Consider the following 13,167-nt stretch of genomic DNA (forward strand, 5'->3'; position numbering starts at 1 on the left):
CAGCCTCCAAACAATTCTATTCCATCCCAATTTTATTTCAACCTCCAAACAATTCCTATTTAACCCCAATTTTATTTCAACCTCCAAACAATTCCTATTTAACCCCAATTTTATTTCAACCTCCAAACAATTCCTATTTAACCCCAATTTTATTTCAGCCTCCAAACAATCCTGTTCCATCCCAGTTTTATTTCAACCTCCAAACAATCCTATTCAGTCCCAGCTTTATTTCAGCCTCCAAGCAATTCCTGTTCCATCCTCATTTTATTTCAGCCTCCAAACAATTCCTGTTCCATCCCAATTTTATTTCAGCCTCCAAACAATTCCTATTCAACCCCAATTTTATCTCAGCCTCCAAACCACCCTTTTCCATCCCAATTTTATTCCAAGGCATCCCCCACCCCCCCAACCCACCACCACACCAGCGCGGTTTTTATCCGGATTCCCGACTTTCCCCCGTCTCCTCTTTTTATTCCTCTCAGGATGTTTGCCAGCAGAAGGAAGCAGCATTACTGGGCTTACTCCATGGACTGCAGTGGGAATGAGGCTCACATCTCCAGCTGCAAACTGGGGAACCACCTGGCCGTGGGGAAGAACGTGACGTGTGAGAACGGGCTGCCCGCCGTCGTCAGCTGCGTCCCCGGCCGGGCCTTCGCCCCCAGCAGCCACAGTGGCTTCCGAAAAGCCTTCAGGCAGGAGGTGAGCGGGGAGAAAACCCCACCTGGCCCCCAATCCCAGCGTGGTTTGGGTTGGAAGTGTTGCCGTGGGTGCTGAAAAAATCTCCCGGAGCAGTTAATTAGGGGTGAGATAAGAAAGGGGTTATTTGCCAAGGCAGTAGATGTTACAAGACGTGCCCCCCTGTGCCCGAGAGGTTACATTTTATACCATCCATCCAATCCCAGATGTGTCCACCCTGTGGCCTTTTCTCTGGAACTCCCCGGGGTCCACCCCCTTAAAATGGGTCTGGGGTGCATTTCGGGACCACCTACTTCATCACCTTCACCATCATCAGAGCACAAAGGGTACATAGTTACCTAATTCTTGACTTCATTCTGTGGTTTAGGCCCAGATATGCTGTTCTGTCAACTGTCTGGGCCTTGCCTTGACAAAAGACTAAACATTTCTATTGGATTCAGGAGTAGGGCTGATATAGGGAGCATAGAATGAGGGAAGAGGGTTAAGGAATGTATAAACAAGGGTACTGGAGAAAGGGAAAGGGACAAGGGACAAAGAAGGGAGGGTTTCTGCTTTTAAAACCTACTTATAAAACTTACAAGTCTTACAAATATTAAAAGAAATAAAAAACCATTAGGGGCTTAAGGCATCAGAAGGCACCTCAAAGGTCGTTAATCCCACCTCACCAGTTTGCTCCGAGCTTGGGCGCTCCAAGAAACTGGAGCACAAACCTCTGGCTCATCAGGTCTGAGGGCTGAAATGATGGATAAAATCCAGCTTTTTGCTTCACTTTGGAGAGTCCCATCCCCAGGTTGAGTATCCCTGTGGTGAGACTCCAGGAAGCTGCTGCTGTTCCATCTCCTCACACAGCTACAAAAGCAAATTAAAAATTGCCTGAGGACACGTTGAATCTTCCCCCCAAATTTCTCAAAGCACATGGATACATTCTCCAGGCAATATGTATTTTAATTTCTATCCTGTATATCTTGGTTTTTTCCCTCGGCTGAATTTTCCAGTCTGTTGGTTTGGCTGGGATAGAGTTAATTTTGCTCACAGCATTTTGAATCTGTGCTGTTAACACTGAGAAGGTTTTGGTGTTGCTGAGCAGGGCTGCACAACCTCAAGGCTTTGAAAGACTTTGGAAGGACACAAGAAGCTGGGAGGGGACAGAGCTGGGACAGCTGATCCCAACTAACCCAAGGGATATTCCAGACCCTGCTCAGGAATACAAAGCTGGGGAAGAGTCATGGAACCCTGGAGTGGTTTGGGTTGGAAAGGACCTTAAAGTTCATCCAGTGCCACCCCTTGCCATGGGCAGGGACACCTTCCACTAGCCCAGGTTGCTCCAACCTGGCCTTGGACACTCCCAGGGATGGGGCAGCCACAGCTTCTCTGGGAAATCCTTTCCAGAGCCTCCCCACCCTCCCAGAGAGGAATTTCTCCCTAATATCCCGTCTAACCCCCTGTGAGTTTGATCAGGAAAACCCTTGGGGTGTAAATCCACCATCAGCTCTCGGCTGTAGGACCCGAACACCTCGTGCCAACGTCCCCTCCAAGTATTCCCGTCTCCCTGCAAGCCCAGCTAACCCCTACCCCATGAAATTCCTACTTCCTTGCCTCCTGGAGGGTGGGAGCTGGCAAAACTGGGAGCAAGGAGTGGGAAAATCCCAGGGTCACGTTCCTGTTGGAGCTGCTCTGTCCCAGCCAGTTGAACTGGTGCCCGGTTGCTGCCAGGCTTTGCTGTTCCACAGCCACTGGAATCCTGCTGGGTTGGTTTTCCCTGTGGAGGGACGAGGGAAATCAGTTGGCATTTCCTCTACCTCTGCATTCCTCAGCAAGGAAATGCCCTGGGAGACTGGGAAAACACGGCCTGCAGGAAGGTTGGGGAGCTGTGTTTGTTTAGTCTAGCGAGGAAAGGGCTGTAAAAATCCCGGGATATGCAAAAAGCCTTGTAAAACAACCCTGGAGCTGGTTGTGCTCAGGGTCAGGGGGGTGACTGAATAGGAAAGAAGAGCTTAACGTGCAGCAAACATGGTTCAGTGGATGCCAAGGGAAACTTTCCAGCTGCAGCCTTAGGATACAGGGACGATTTTGGGGTCTGGAGGCCCCAAATGCTGGGTTAGAGGGGTTTTTCCAGGGGTGCTCTGGGTGGGGTTGGAGCTGCATCGCCCAGCCCTGGATCTGTGTGGCTTTAGGAGGATCTCTGGGCTCTTCTCAGGTGGTAACACCTCCCAAAACTGCTGTGGTGGGAATAGTGCAATCCCTGCCTGGATCCCGGGCTCTTCCCTGCACGAGAGCTTGAGGGATTTAGGCCCGAAAGGTGAAAGGTCTTGTAAATCATGACTAATCTTCTGAGCCACACACGCTGCCAAGTAATTCCTTAAGCCTTTGTTTGGGCTTTGCATGTCCTTTGTGTGACCCCAGCCTGCTGCCAGTTGGAAAAGTTAAGGATTCTTGGTGTTCCCAAAGCTTTGACTCTGCTGCCACCAGCACAACCCACCTCTCAGGTGCAGCAGCAAGTGGCAGGTCTGTACCTGGCACTGGGCAAAGCTGTGGGTGATTGATAGATGATAAGATAATAATAGAAAAGTAGAAAGAGATAATAACATAATGATATCAAACCAGGAGCGAGGGAAACTGGAGCTGTGCATCTCTGGCTGGGATCTGCCAGATCACTGATTCCACTGCTCAGAACTCAGCAGACAGGCGGGTTTGAGGTGGCTTGAGCTCCATGTTGGTCCTGGATTAACCCAGGAGCCTGGTCTGGAGGTCTGAACAGCAAATAAACCCCTTTAGTGGCAGCCAGGGCATGAGGCTTGGGCACCAGCAGGCTTGGGGCCATTCTCCAAGGGACATAACTCCCAAGGGACATGAGAATTGGGTTTTTCCATGTCCAGCCTGTGTGCACCAGCAGAAAAAGGCTCCTAAATCCAAACATTAAACCTACAGAGAACTAAAATATCTTTTTTTTTTTCCAATTCCCTGCCCATGTGTAGGGACATGAGAAACATCTCTGTGCACACCATGAGTGTTTGCAGGTAAAGATCTCCTTCCATCCAGAGCTTTTGGCCACTGGAATTGTGTGGTGGTGGGGTTTTAGTTCTGTGGTTCTCTAACAGTTTTGGGGGCCCAACTTTCCGGCAGACAGGAGCTGCAGAGGGCAGGACATGGAATTAGGCAGTGGGAGTGGGAATTAACTCCTCTCCCGCCTCGTGTCTTGCAGCAACCACTGGTGAGGCTGAAAGGAGGAGCCAACACAGGCGAGGGACGAGTGGAAGTGCTGAAAAACGGGGAGTGGGGGACGGTTTGTGACGACAACTGGAACCTGGTGTCGGCCAGCGTGGTGTGCCGGGAGCTGGGCTTTGGCAGCGCCAAGGAGGCCATCACAGGAGCAAGGCTGGGCCAAGGTAAGACCCCCAGGGGCTGCTGGGGCCTTGTCCAGCTCCAAGAGCCCTGCAGGATACGGGACAGAGCGTGTTTTTACTGGAATATTTGCCCCGGGGACCAGAAATGTCTCCTCTGACCTTAACGAGTCTCTGGAGGCCAGGCTGGAATATGTGACTTAAAAAGATGTTCAAGATTCCTTGAAAGAAGTTTGGGGATGATGAGCTTAACCTTTTGCTCAGACAGCTGTTCCAGTAATTAATTCTTCATTATCACATCTGTTGCTCTAAAGCTCCCTTTGAGTCCTCTAGAACCACACCATGGTGGAATGCATTACTAGAAGGTTCCTGGCAAAAATGAGTCCTGAATCCAGACTTCAAATGCTCCAATTTAAACCAGAACAGTAATTTATAAAGTCATTTATAAGCCCATTATAAATAGAAGGGCATTTGAACAGCTCAGAGCCAGGTTTGGGTTTGGATTTCCTGTGTCTGGGAGCTGGTTTAAATCCCAAAATGTGGGAAATGGTAACTCAAAGGAGAACTTACACCCTCTGAAACCACCTGGGGATTCCCACACCTTGCTCCTGTGGTGGGAATGGGAAAGCAAATGACACCAAACCCTTCCTGTGAGAACAAAGGAAAGGGTGAATCTTCTTTGGAGACTCGGAGGAGGGGAGGGAAGGAAACAACACGTGGTGTCCTGAGTCTGGAAAGCTTTAAAACGTGACCCATCCGCTGGGTTTGCCAAAACCCTCTTGTGGTGGGATGAAATCTGCTGGAGTGTTTAACTGCATGTAGGAAACAGCTTAATCATCGTTGTGGGGAGGGGAGGAGAGGCTGCCACGTGAGGGAGGAGAACATGGAACGCTCCGTTCCCTGCTGTCTCCCGCAGCCTGGAAAACTCTTGGCGGCGGCCGATTCCCACAGGCTTCCCTTTCTTCTCCTGCTCAGCCCCGGCCATCCATCAGTGCTCCCTGTCAGAAGTGTCCTTTGGGATGGCTGAGCTCCCCCCAGCAGCGGGATCATCCCCTCGTGGCAGGAAAAGGAGCTCTGCTGGCCCAAACTCCCCCCCAGCTGCAGAGGGGAGACTCTCCCAGTTAACTCCGTGTCCGTGGTTACACTTTGGTTTGTTCCAGCTGCAGCGCTACAGGCTGGGACAGAGGGGCTGGAGAGCAACCAGGCAGGAAGGGACCTGGGAGCTGGGATGGACAGGAAGCTGAACAGGAGCCAGAGTGTGCCTAGGTGGCCAAGAAGGCCAATGGATCCTGGCCTGGCTCAGGAACAGTGTGGCCAACAGGTCCAAGGAAGTGATTCTTGCCCTGGACTCAGCACTGGTGAGGCCACCCCTGGAGTGCTGTGTCCAGCTCTGGGCCCTCAGCTCAGGAAGGACATTGAGGGGCTGGAGCAGGTGCAGAGAAGAGCAACGAGGCTGGGGAAGGGACTGGAGCACAGGTGCTGTGAGGAGAGGCTGAGGGAGCTGGGGCTGTTCAGTCTGGAGAAGAGGAGGCTCAGGGGAGACCTCCTCACTCTCTGCAACTCCCTGACAGGAGGGGGGAGCCAGCTGGGGGTTGGGCTCTTTTCCCAGGCAACCATCAGCAAGACAAGAGGGCTCGGGCTTCAGCTGTGCCAGGGGAGGGTTAGGTTGGAGATTAGGAAGAATTTCTTTGCAGAGAGGGTGCTCAGCCCTTGGAATGGGCTGCCCAGGGAAGGGATGGATTCTCCATCCCTGGAGACTTTTAAAAAGAGACTGGATGTGGCATCAGTGCCATGGGCTGGGAACTGCAGCAGTAGTGGATCCAGGGTTGGACTTGATGATCTCAGAGGTCCCTTCCAACCCAGCTGATTCTATGATTCTATGATCCCAGGGTGTTCTGAGGCTGGTGGGAAGAACCAGCCTCATCTCGGATGCCACTTGTCCTCCCAGATTATTCCCATTTGTGTCCCAGCACCTCTTTGCAGTATGGGATGATTGATATTCACTGCTGTGTTGCAGCCCACACCACCTGCCCCAGATTTATTTTAGTGACACCTCATCCCTCCCTCCCTGTGGTTTTCTGCTTTATTGTCCCAGCAAACGTGTCCATGTCCCAGTTAAATTCAGGCTTGACTGGGAGCAGATTCCAGCACACAGACCCAGCCAAAAGGTCATAATTTGTGAATTCCTGCAGCTGAAGTTTGTAAATTATGTAACGGTGGAAACTTGGCTGTTTCTGGGGTTCTTGCCTGCCGGAGCCCCGGAGAACACTGGCAAGAATTTAACAGTGAAAATATTAATAAGGATATTGCAGCTTTTTGGTTTGTTTTCACACGAAACCAGTGGCTTTTTTTTCAGGGTGTTTGGAATGCTGGAGGCTGGCGTGGTGTCTGCAGGGTATTAACATCTCCTCCCCACGCAGCAGCACAGGCAGAAAGCAAAAACCTCTTTTTTTCCTTCTTTCCCCCCACCCCCAAGGGATGGGCCCAATCCACCTGAACGAGATCGACTGCACAGGCTTTGAGAAGTCAGTCACTGACTGCAAGTTCAACGTGGAGTCCCAGGGCTGCAACCACGAGGAAGATGCTGCTGTGAGGTGCAACGTCCCCGCCATGGGCTTCCAGAACCAGGTGAGGAGCCGGGTGATCCAGGGGCCAGGGAATGTTTGCCAGGTGTCTGCACGCTGGGGTCTCACCTGCCAGGGCACAGCACTGGGAAGGAATCATTTCACCTGAGCCACGAGGGTTTCGTTGGGGTTTTAGGAGGGAAAATGAGGGCGATGCTCCCTTTTTAGGCCGAGCTTTGAGCTTCCTTTCTTACAAATGAAGAAAGAAAGGATGGAAGGACAGGGGAGGTTTAGGTTGGATATTAGGAAGGAATTCTTTGCAGAGAGGGTGCTCAGCCATTGGAATGGGCTGCCCAGGGATTCTCCATCCCTGGAGGTTTTTAAGATGAGACTGGATGTGGCATCAGTGCCATGGGCTGGGAACCACGGCGGGGTTGGATCAAGGGTTGGACTTGATGATCTCAGAGGTCCCTTCCAACCCAGCTGATTCTGGGATTCTATGACAGGGCTTGGAGCAGCCTGCTCTAGTGGGAGGTGTCCCTGCCCGTGACAGGGGCTGCAATGAGAAGATTTTTAAGGTCCCTTCCAACCCAACCATTCCATGACTCTGCACAAACCTGCCGCAGGTTCCCCTGAGCCAACGCTCCTTCCAGAGCTCTAAAGGAGCAGGGAAGGGAAGCTTTCCCAGGGAGTGTGTTATTCCTGCAGCTGCTCCAGCCCCCTTTGAGCTGCAGGGCTCAGCTGGACCATCCCCTACCCTGGGTGGGAGGTGACCCCGACTACATCAGTGCCCAAACTGAGCCGTGCGAGCTCGGGGACTCCCAGCCCCGAGGAGCCCCCGGGTGCTGCCCCACATCCCCGGGGGGTTGTGCCATGGCCTGACTGCCCCTGGGGGGGTCTGTGCCCTGCAGCTGCGCCTGAGTGGAGGCCGCAACCCCTACGAGGGCAGGGTGGAGGTCCTGGCCGAGCGCAACGGCACCCTGAGGTGGGGCACGGTCTGCAGCGACAACTGGGGCACCGTGGAGGCCATGGTGGTGTGCCGGCAGCTGGGGCTGGGCTTCGCCAGCCACGCCTTCCAGGTGAGCCCCTGAACCCTTCCCTACCTGGGTTTGGGTGTCAGGAGGTGGGTTTGGGTCTCTGGGGGTGGGTTTGGGGATGATGGAAGAAGAGGAGGAAGAGGAAGGTTCAGGAGGCCATGGTGATGTGCTGCCATCTGGGGCTGGGCTTCGCCAGCCACACCTTCCAGGTGAGCCCCTCAACCTCCTCAGCCTGGGGTTTGGGGTCTCTGGGGGTGGGTTTGGGTGTCTGGGGATCAGTTTGGGGATGATGGAGGAGAAGGAGGAAGGTTTAAGAGGCCGTAGTGGGGCTGGGCTTTGCCAGCTGCACCTTCCAGGTGAGCCCCTGAACCCTCCCCTGCCTGGGTTTGGGTGTCTGGGGTTGGGTTTGGGGAGGATGGAGGAAGAGGAGAAAGAGGAGGGTTGAGGAGGCTGTGGTGGTGTGTTGGCAGATGGAGTTGGACTTTGACAGCCTCACCTTCAAGATGAGCCCCTGAACCCTCCCCTGCTTGGGTTTTGGGTGTCTTTGGATGGGTTTGGGGATGCTGGAGGAGGAGGAGGAGGAGGAGGAGGAAGGTTTAGGAGGCCATGGTGGCACCTGACACCCTCCAGGTGAGCCCCTGAGCCATCCCCTCCCTGGGTTTTGTACTCCTGTGGATGGGTTAGGTATGCTGGAGGAGGACAAGGAGGAGGAGGAAGGTTTATCCAAAAAAACAACCCCAACTGCAGCACTCAAATTCCAGGCATGAGCTGGAGAGACCCCGAGGGTTAAACCCTGTTGCACAAGAGCCACGAGGAGGGAGGTTTGGAGCAGAAGGAGCTGCTGCAGCTCTGGGCAAAGCTGTTGTTTTCGTCCTGCTCCAGGCTCAGGTTTCCCTCAGTTGGTCTTTGAGCAGTGACCAAGTGTCCAGGAGGAGGGTGGGGAGGCCCTGGAAAGGATTTCTCAGAGAAGCTGTGGCTGCCCCATCCCTGGAAGTGTCCAAGACCAGGTTGGACAGGGCTTGGAGTAACCTGGGCTAGGGGAAGGTGTCCCTGCCTGTGGCAGGGGGGGTAGAACAAGATCTTTGGGGTCCCCTCCTACCCAGACCATTCTGGGATCGATGACCTCTGGCACACACTGGGTCATGAGTAGATTCCAACCAATCCAACCAATTTTCATGGCCAGAGAGGGGATCTGCAGCTCCCCAAGGGATTGGAAATCCAGCAGGAAGGATTCCCCTGCACCAGCTGGTTCCTCCAGCTGCTTCCCCCCTGCAGATCCCAGAGAACACCCACATCCCTGAGCACTGGCCTGGCTCTGTTGGCACAGCCCTGAGAGTCCAGCAGGGAACAAGACATTTTTTCCTTTAGCTGAGGCTGCTGGAATTCCAAACAGAAAAGGCCCTTATGCTGCCCCAGCTCCAGGAGCATAAAGCCCCAGTGTGCAGAACAGGGCAGGCTGTGTGTGCAGCGCTGCACGCAGGGCTCCCAGGCAGCCTCTTGCCATGGGAGCCATGGCACAGATGGGTTTTCTTTTCCTGGAAACGGGCTCCCAGTTTGGACACTGAGACATCTGATCGGATTTTTTAAGTTCTTTCTTCCTCCCCCTCCCCCCCCCACCGTCCACCAAAGTTGTGCCATCAGGGTTTTGAGTTTGTGAGTTAATTAAGTGACATTTCCCATGGGTTTGGTGTAACTGGGGGATGAAGAGGACCAGGGAACTTCATCAGGAACTGGAGTGACAGGACACACAGTGGCTTCCCACTGCCAGAGGGAGGCTTAGGTGGCATATTGGGATGAAATTCCTCCCTGGGAGGGTGGTGAGGACCTGGAAAGGATTTCCCAGAGAAACTGTGGCTGCCCCATCCCTGGGAGTGTCCAAGGTCAGGTTGGAGCAACCTGGGCCAGTGGAAGGTGTCCCTGCCCATGGCAGGAGGTAGAACTGGGTGATTTTAAGGTCCCTTCCAACCCAAACCAGTCTGGGATTTTGTGATCTCTGAATCCTCCTCAACCCCAAGAGATGCTGCCCCTGGGTCAGCAGATCCTGTTAGTCCTGATACTCCTCAGATTCCTTTTTCCCACTGGCATTTCCAGCATGGCTGTAACTCTGCCTCCCCTCCTTGTGCAAGCAGAACCCCTGGCACTGCTCGTGGCCCTCCCAAGTGCCCAGATGTCACAAGGCAATGTGGTTTAAATGCTAGGCACCCCTCCCAAAGGCACAGCCCCGATGACTTCCAAGAGCCCCGGGATGAACTCGCCAGGGTGGAATTAAAAACAAGGGGAGATTTAAACCAGCTCAGAAACAGGAAGAAAGATTTGCTGAGATGTTTAGGGTGGGGAATATGGGACTGGGGTTAAAAATCTGGGTTGATCAGCCTTCTGCTTCCCTGAGTTCACTGAGATCCTCCTCCCGCACTGTGTGGGATCTCACACCGACCTTCACCGGAGGGAGAATCCCAGGTTACAGGGGAGTAAATATTCCTCAGAGAGCCCACTGAACCCCCGGGGAGTGTGTGAGACGCCTTTTTTTTGTGCCTTTCTGCCCAGGAAACATGGTACTGGCACGGGGACGTGAGTGCTGACAGCGTGGTCATGAGCGGGGTCAAGTGCTCGGGGACGGAGATGTCGCTGGCCCACTGCCGGCACGACGGAGCCCACGTGTCCTGCCCCAGGGGAGGGGGCAGGTTTGGAGCTGGGGTGTCCTGTTCAGAGAGTGAGTAACTCAGGGTTTATCCCACCTGGCCACCGGTGTCTGCCCCAAAATTCCCAGAGGGAACGGGGTGACCTGTGTTGTACCTTGGACGTGGCAAAATAGGGGTGGGTTCCTACTCCCGGAGGAGCTGTGGCTGCTCCATCCCCTGGAAGTGTCCAAGGCCGGGTTGGAGCAACTTGGGATGGTTGAAGGTGTCCCTTCCCATGGCAGGGAAGCGGGAATGAGATGAGCTTTAAGGTCAGCTGTTCACATATGGTGAATAGTTACACCTGCAGCTCTTCCTCCTCCAACTGCCGGAGGGCAGGGATAGGTGGGATGCTGGGGAGGAATTCTTCCCTCTGAGGGCAGAGGAGCTGTGGCTGCCCCATCCCTGGGAGTGTCCAAGGCCAGGCTGGAGCAACCTGGGCTAGTGGAAGGTGTTCCTGCCCATGGCAAGGGGTGGCACTGGATGATTTTAAGGTCCCTTCCAACCCAAGCCCGTGGCAGGGGAGTGGGAATTAGATGAGCTTCAAGTCCTTTCCAACCCAACCCATCCTGTGATTCCATGACTCAAACTGCTGCTGCCGAGGCTGAGGAGCACAGGGTGAGGAAGGGGCTGACCTTCACCTCTGGCAGACACTCGTGGGGTGTTTTTAGCCCATTTAACCCCTTCCTCCCCTCCAGCCGCCCCCGACCTGGTGCTGAACGCGGAGCTGGTGGAGCAGACTGCCTACCTGGAGGACAGGCCCATGTTCATGCTGCAGTGTGCCCTGGAGGAGAACTGCCTGGCCAGCTCTGCTGCCAACACCTCCATCACCTCGGGGTACCGGCGCCTGCTGCGCTTCTCCTCCCAGATCCACAACAACGGCCAGTCCGACTTCCGCCCCAAGAACGGCCGCCACGCCTGGGTCTGGCACGACTGCCACCGGTGGGTGCCTCAGCTGGGCTCTGCTCCCACCCCTTCCTGCTGCCCGGGGGGCTGTCCTGCTGTGGGAGCACAGGGAGGAGGTGCTGGGGCTGTGGGTGTGGGGCTGTGACGTGTGCCGGGGTCGCTGTCACCCCCTGAGAGCAGGGAAAGCATCTTGTTGAGAATGGGATATAAACAAGGCAAGTGGGGAGCTTTCCTTGGGAGAGGTGTCTGGCCAAGGGCACTGTATCCGTGCCACATCCCTGGAAGTGTCCAAGGCCAGGCTGGACAGGGCTTGGAGCAATCTGGTCCAGTGGAAGATGTCCCTGCCCATGGCAGGGGGTGGAACGGGATGAGCTTTAAGGTCCCTTCCAACCCAAACCAGTCTGGGAGTCTGTGATCTCTGAATCCCCCTCAACACCAAGAGATGCTGCCCCTGGGTCAGCAGATCCTGATACTCCTCAAACTGGATGAGCTTTGAGGTCCCTTTCAACCCAAACCAGTCTGGGATTCTGTGATCTCTGAATGCCCCTCAACACCAAGAGATGCTGCCCCTGGGTCAGCAGATCCTGATACTCCTCAAATTGGAGCTTTGAGATCCTTTCCAACCCATGATCCTGTGATAGCTTCATATGTACAGACAGGACCCATCTTTCCACACACCCACCACATGTAGAAAGGTGCAGCCACCTGAGCTGCTTCCCTCCTCTGGAAAAGGACCCCAAAAATCCTGTCAATTCTGCATTTTTAAATGCATCCCCACTCCACTAAACCAGCTGGGTTTTATGTTTATTTTTTGACCAACAGTAAATTCACCCCCATAAATGCACCACTTTTGAGGGGGAAAGACACTTTCAACTGAATCAAGGGAGGAAAAGGAGCTGGAAGCCATCCAGGTGCTTTGCTTGTGGAATGATGGCTGGTACAAGGTTGATTTTTCTCTCCTTTTGGGGTAAAAGGCAGCGAAGTGACTCAGTGCACAGCTCCTGTCCTGCCCCTGGTGCAAGAAAATTCTCAAATCTAAGAGTTCTTTGTAGTCTTTATAAAGAGCTGAGCGAGGTGAGACAGGGATGAGGGGGCACTTGGAAGTGAGGTGAGACAGGGAAAGGCCACGAGCTGTCTGTGCTTCAAAAGTGGATTCTGTTCAGAGGGAGGGGGATGAACTCAGTCCCTCTTCAGTCTTTCCAGTCTGTAAACAGCAGAATGCAAACACCCCTCGGGGTGGTTCAGACATAGTTCAGAATCTGAGTCAGACCTGAGAGCCTCCAGCTCTGAGCAGAGGCAGCCAAATGTGCCCCAAATGCACAGCCCTGTGCCTCTGCTTTCCCTCCAGCACTGCGAGCTCCTGTTCAGCTGCCTTTGGATGTGGAAACGGGACAAAAATGGGAAAGACCTGGAGCAGAGAGTGAAAAGTGATTCACTTCTGGCTGATGGCAATTTATGTGTTGTTTGTTTGGGGTTTTTTCTAAGTCAGGGGAAAGGCAGGAGGAGGTAAAAAGGAAAAATTTCCTCCCCTTCCTTCCTCCCTCCTCCTTTATCTGTCAATCCACGTGCAATTATGGTGATGGGAAGTTTTTAAAGCTTGATTATTTTTACAGCTGGAAAGGAGAGGATTTATGCACTTTTTTCCTCTTTTTTTTTCTTTTTTTTTTATTACTTAATTCTTAAGCAACTGGTGCTGATTTAGGGCCTGTCTGTGCCTTTGCCTCACTCAGAGCTGAGCTGTGCAGCTCCTAGAGCTGGGACAGACATTCCCATAGCTGGGATAGACATTCCCAGAGCTGGGATAGATATTCCAATAGCTGGGATAGACATTCCCATCCTTGGACAGATATTCCCATAGCTGGGATGGACATTCCCAGAGCTGGGATAGACATTCCCGTAGGTGGGATGGACATTCCCAGAGCTGGGATGGACATTCCCAGAGCTGGGA

General features: G+C 53.6%; 1 protein-coding gene across 2 annotated transcripts in view; it reads left to right on the forward strand.

Annotated features, from left to right (window-relative positions):
- Positions 1 to 483: 483 nt before the first annotated feature.
- LOXL2 (lysyl oxidase like 2) overlaps positions 484 to 13,167 on the forward strand; it is a 16,204-nt gene continuing 3,520 nt past the window's right edge. For both annotated transcript variants that reach the window (XR_003531904.1, XM_027668925.1), the window contains exons 1-6: positions 484 to 699; positions 3,899 to 4,082; positions 6,514 to 6,665; positions 7,513 to 7,680; positions 10,183 to 10,348; positions 11,012 to 11,255. Coding sequence is in view for 1 of the 2 variants with exons in the window: in XM_027668925.1 (XP_027524726.1) it covers positions 484 to 699; positions 3,899 to 4,082; positions 6,514 to 6,665; positions 7,513 to 7,680; positions 10,183 to 10,348; positions 11,012 to 11,255 (1,130 nt within the window). In the remaining variant the exon portion in view is untranslated. The remainder of the gene's footprint in view (positions 700 to 3,898; positions 4,083 to 6,513; positions 6,666 to 7,512; positions 7,681 to 10,182; positions 10,349 to 11,011; positions 11,256 to 13,167) is intronic.

The sequence above is a fragment of the Corapipo altera genome, unplaced genomic scaffold (genome assembly GCF_003945725.1).
Source record: "Corapipo altera isolate COAL_440 unplaced genomic scaffold, ASM394572v1 182, whole genome shotgun sequence".
In the NCBI taxonomy this organism is placed as follows: Eukaryota; Metazoa; Chordata; class Aves; order Passeriformes; family Pipridae; genus Corapipo; species Corapipo altera.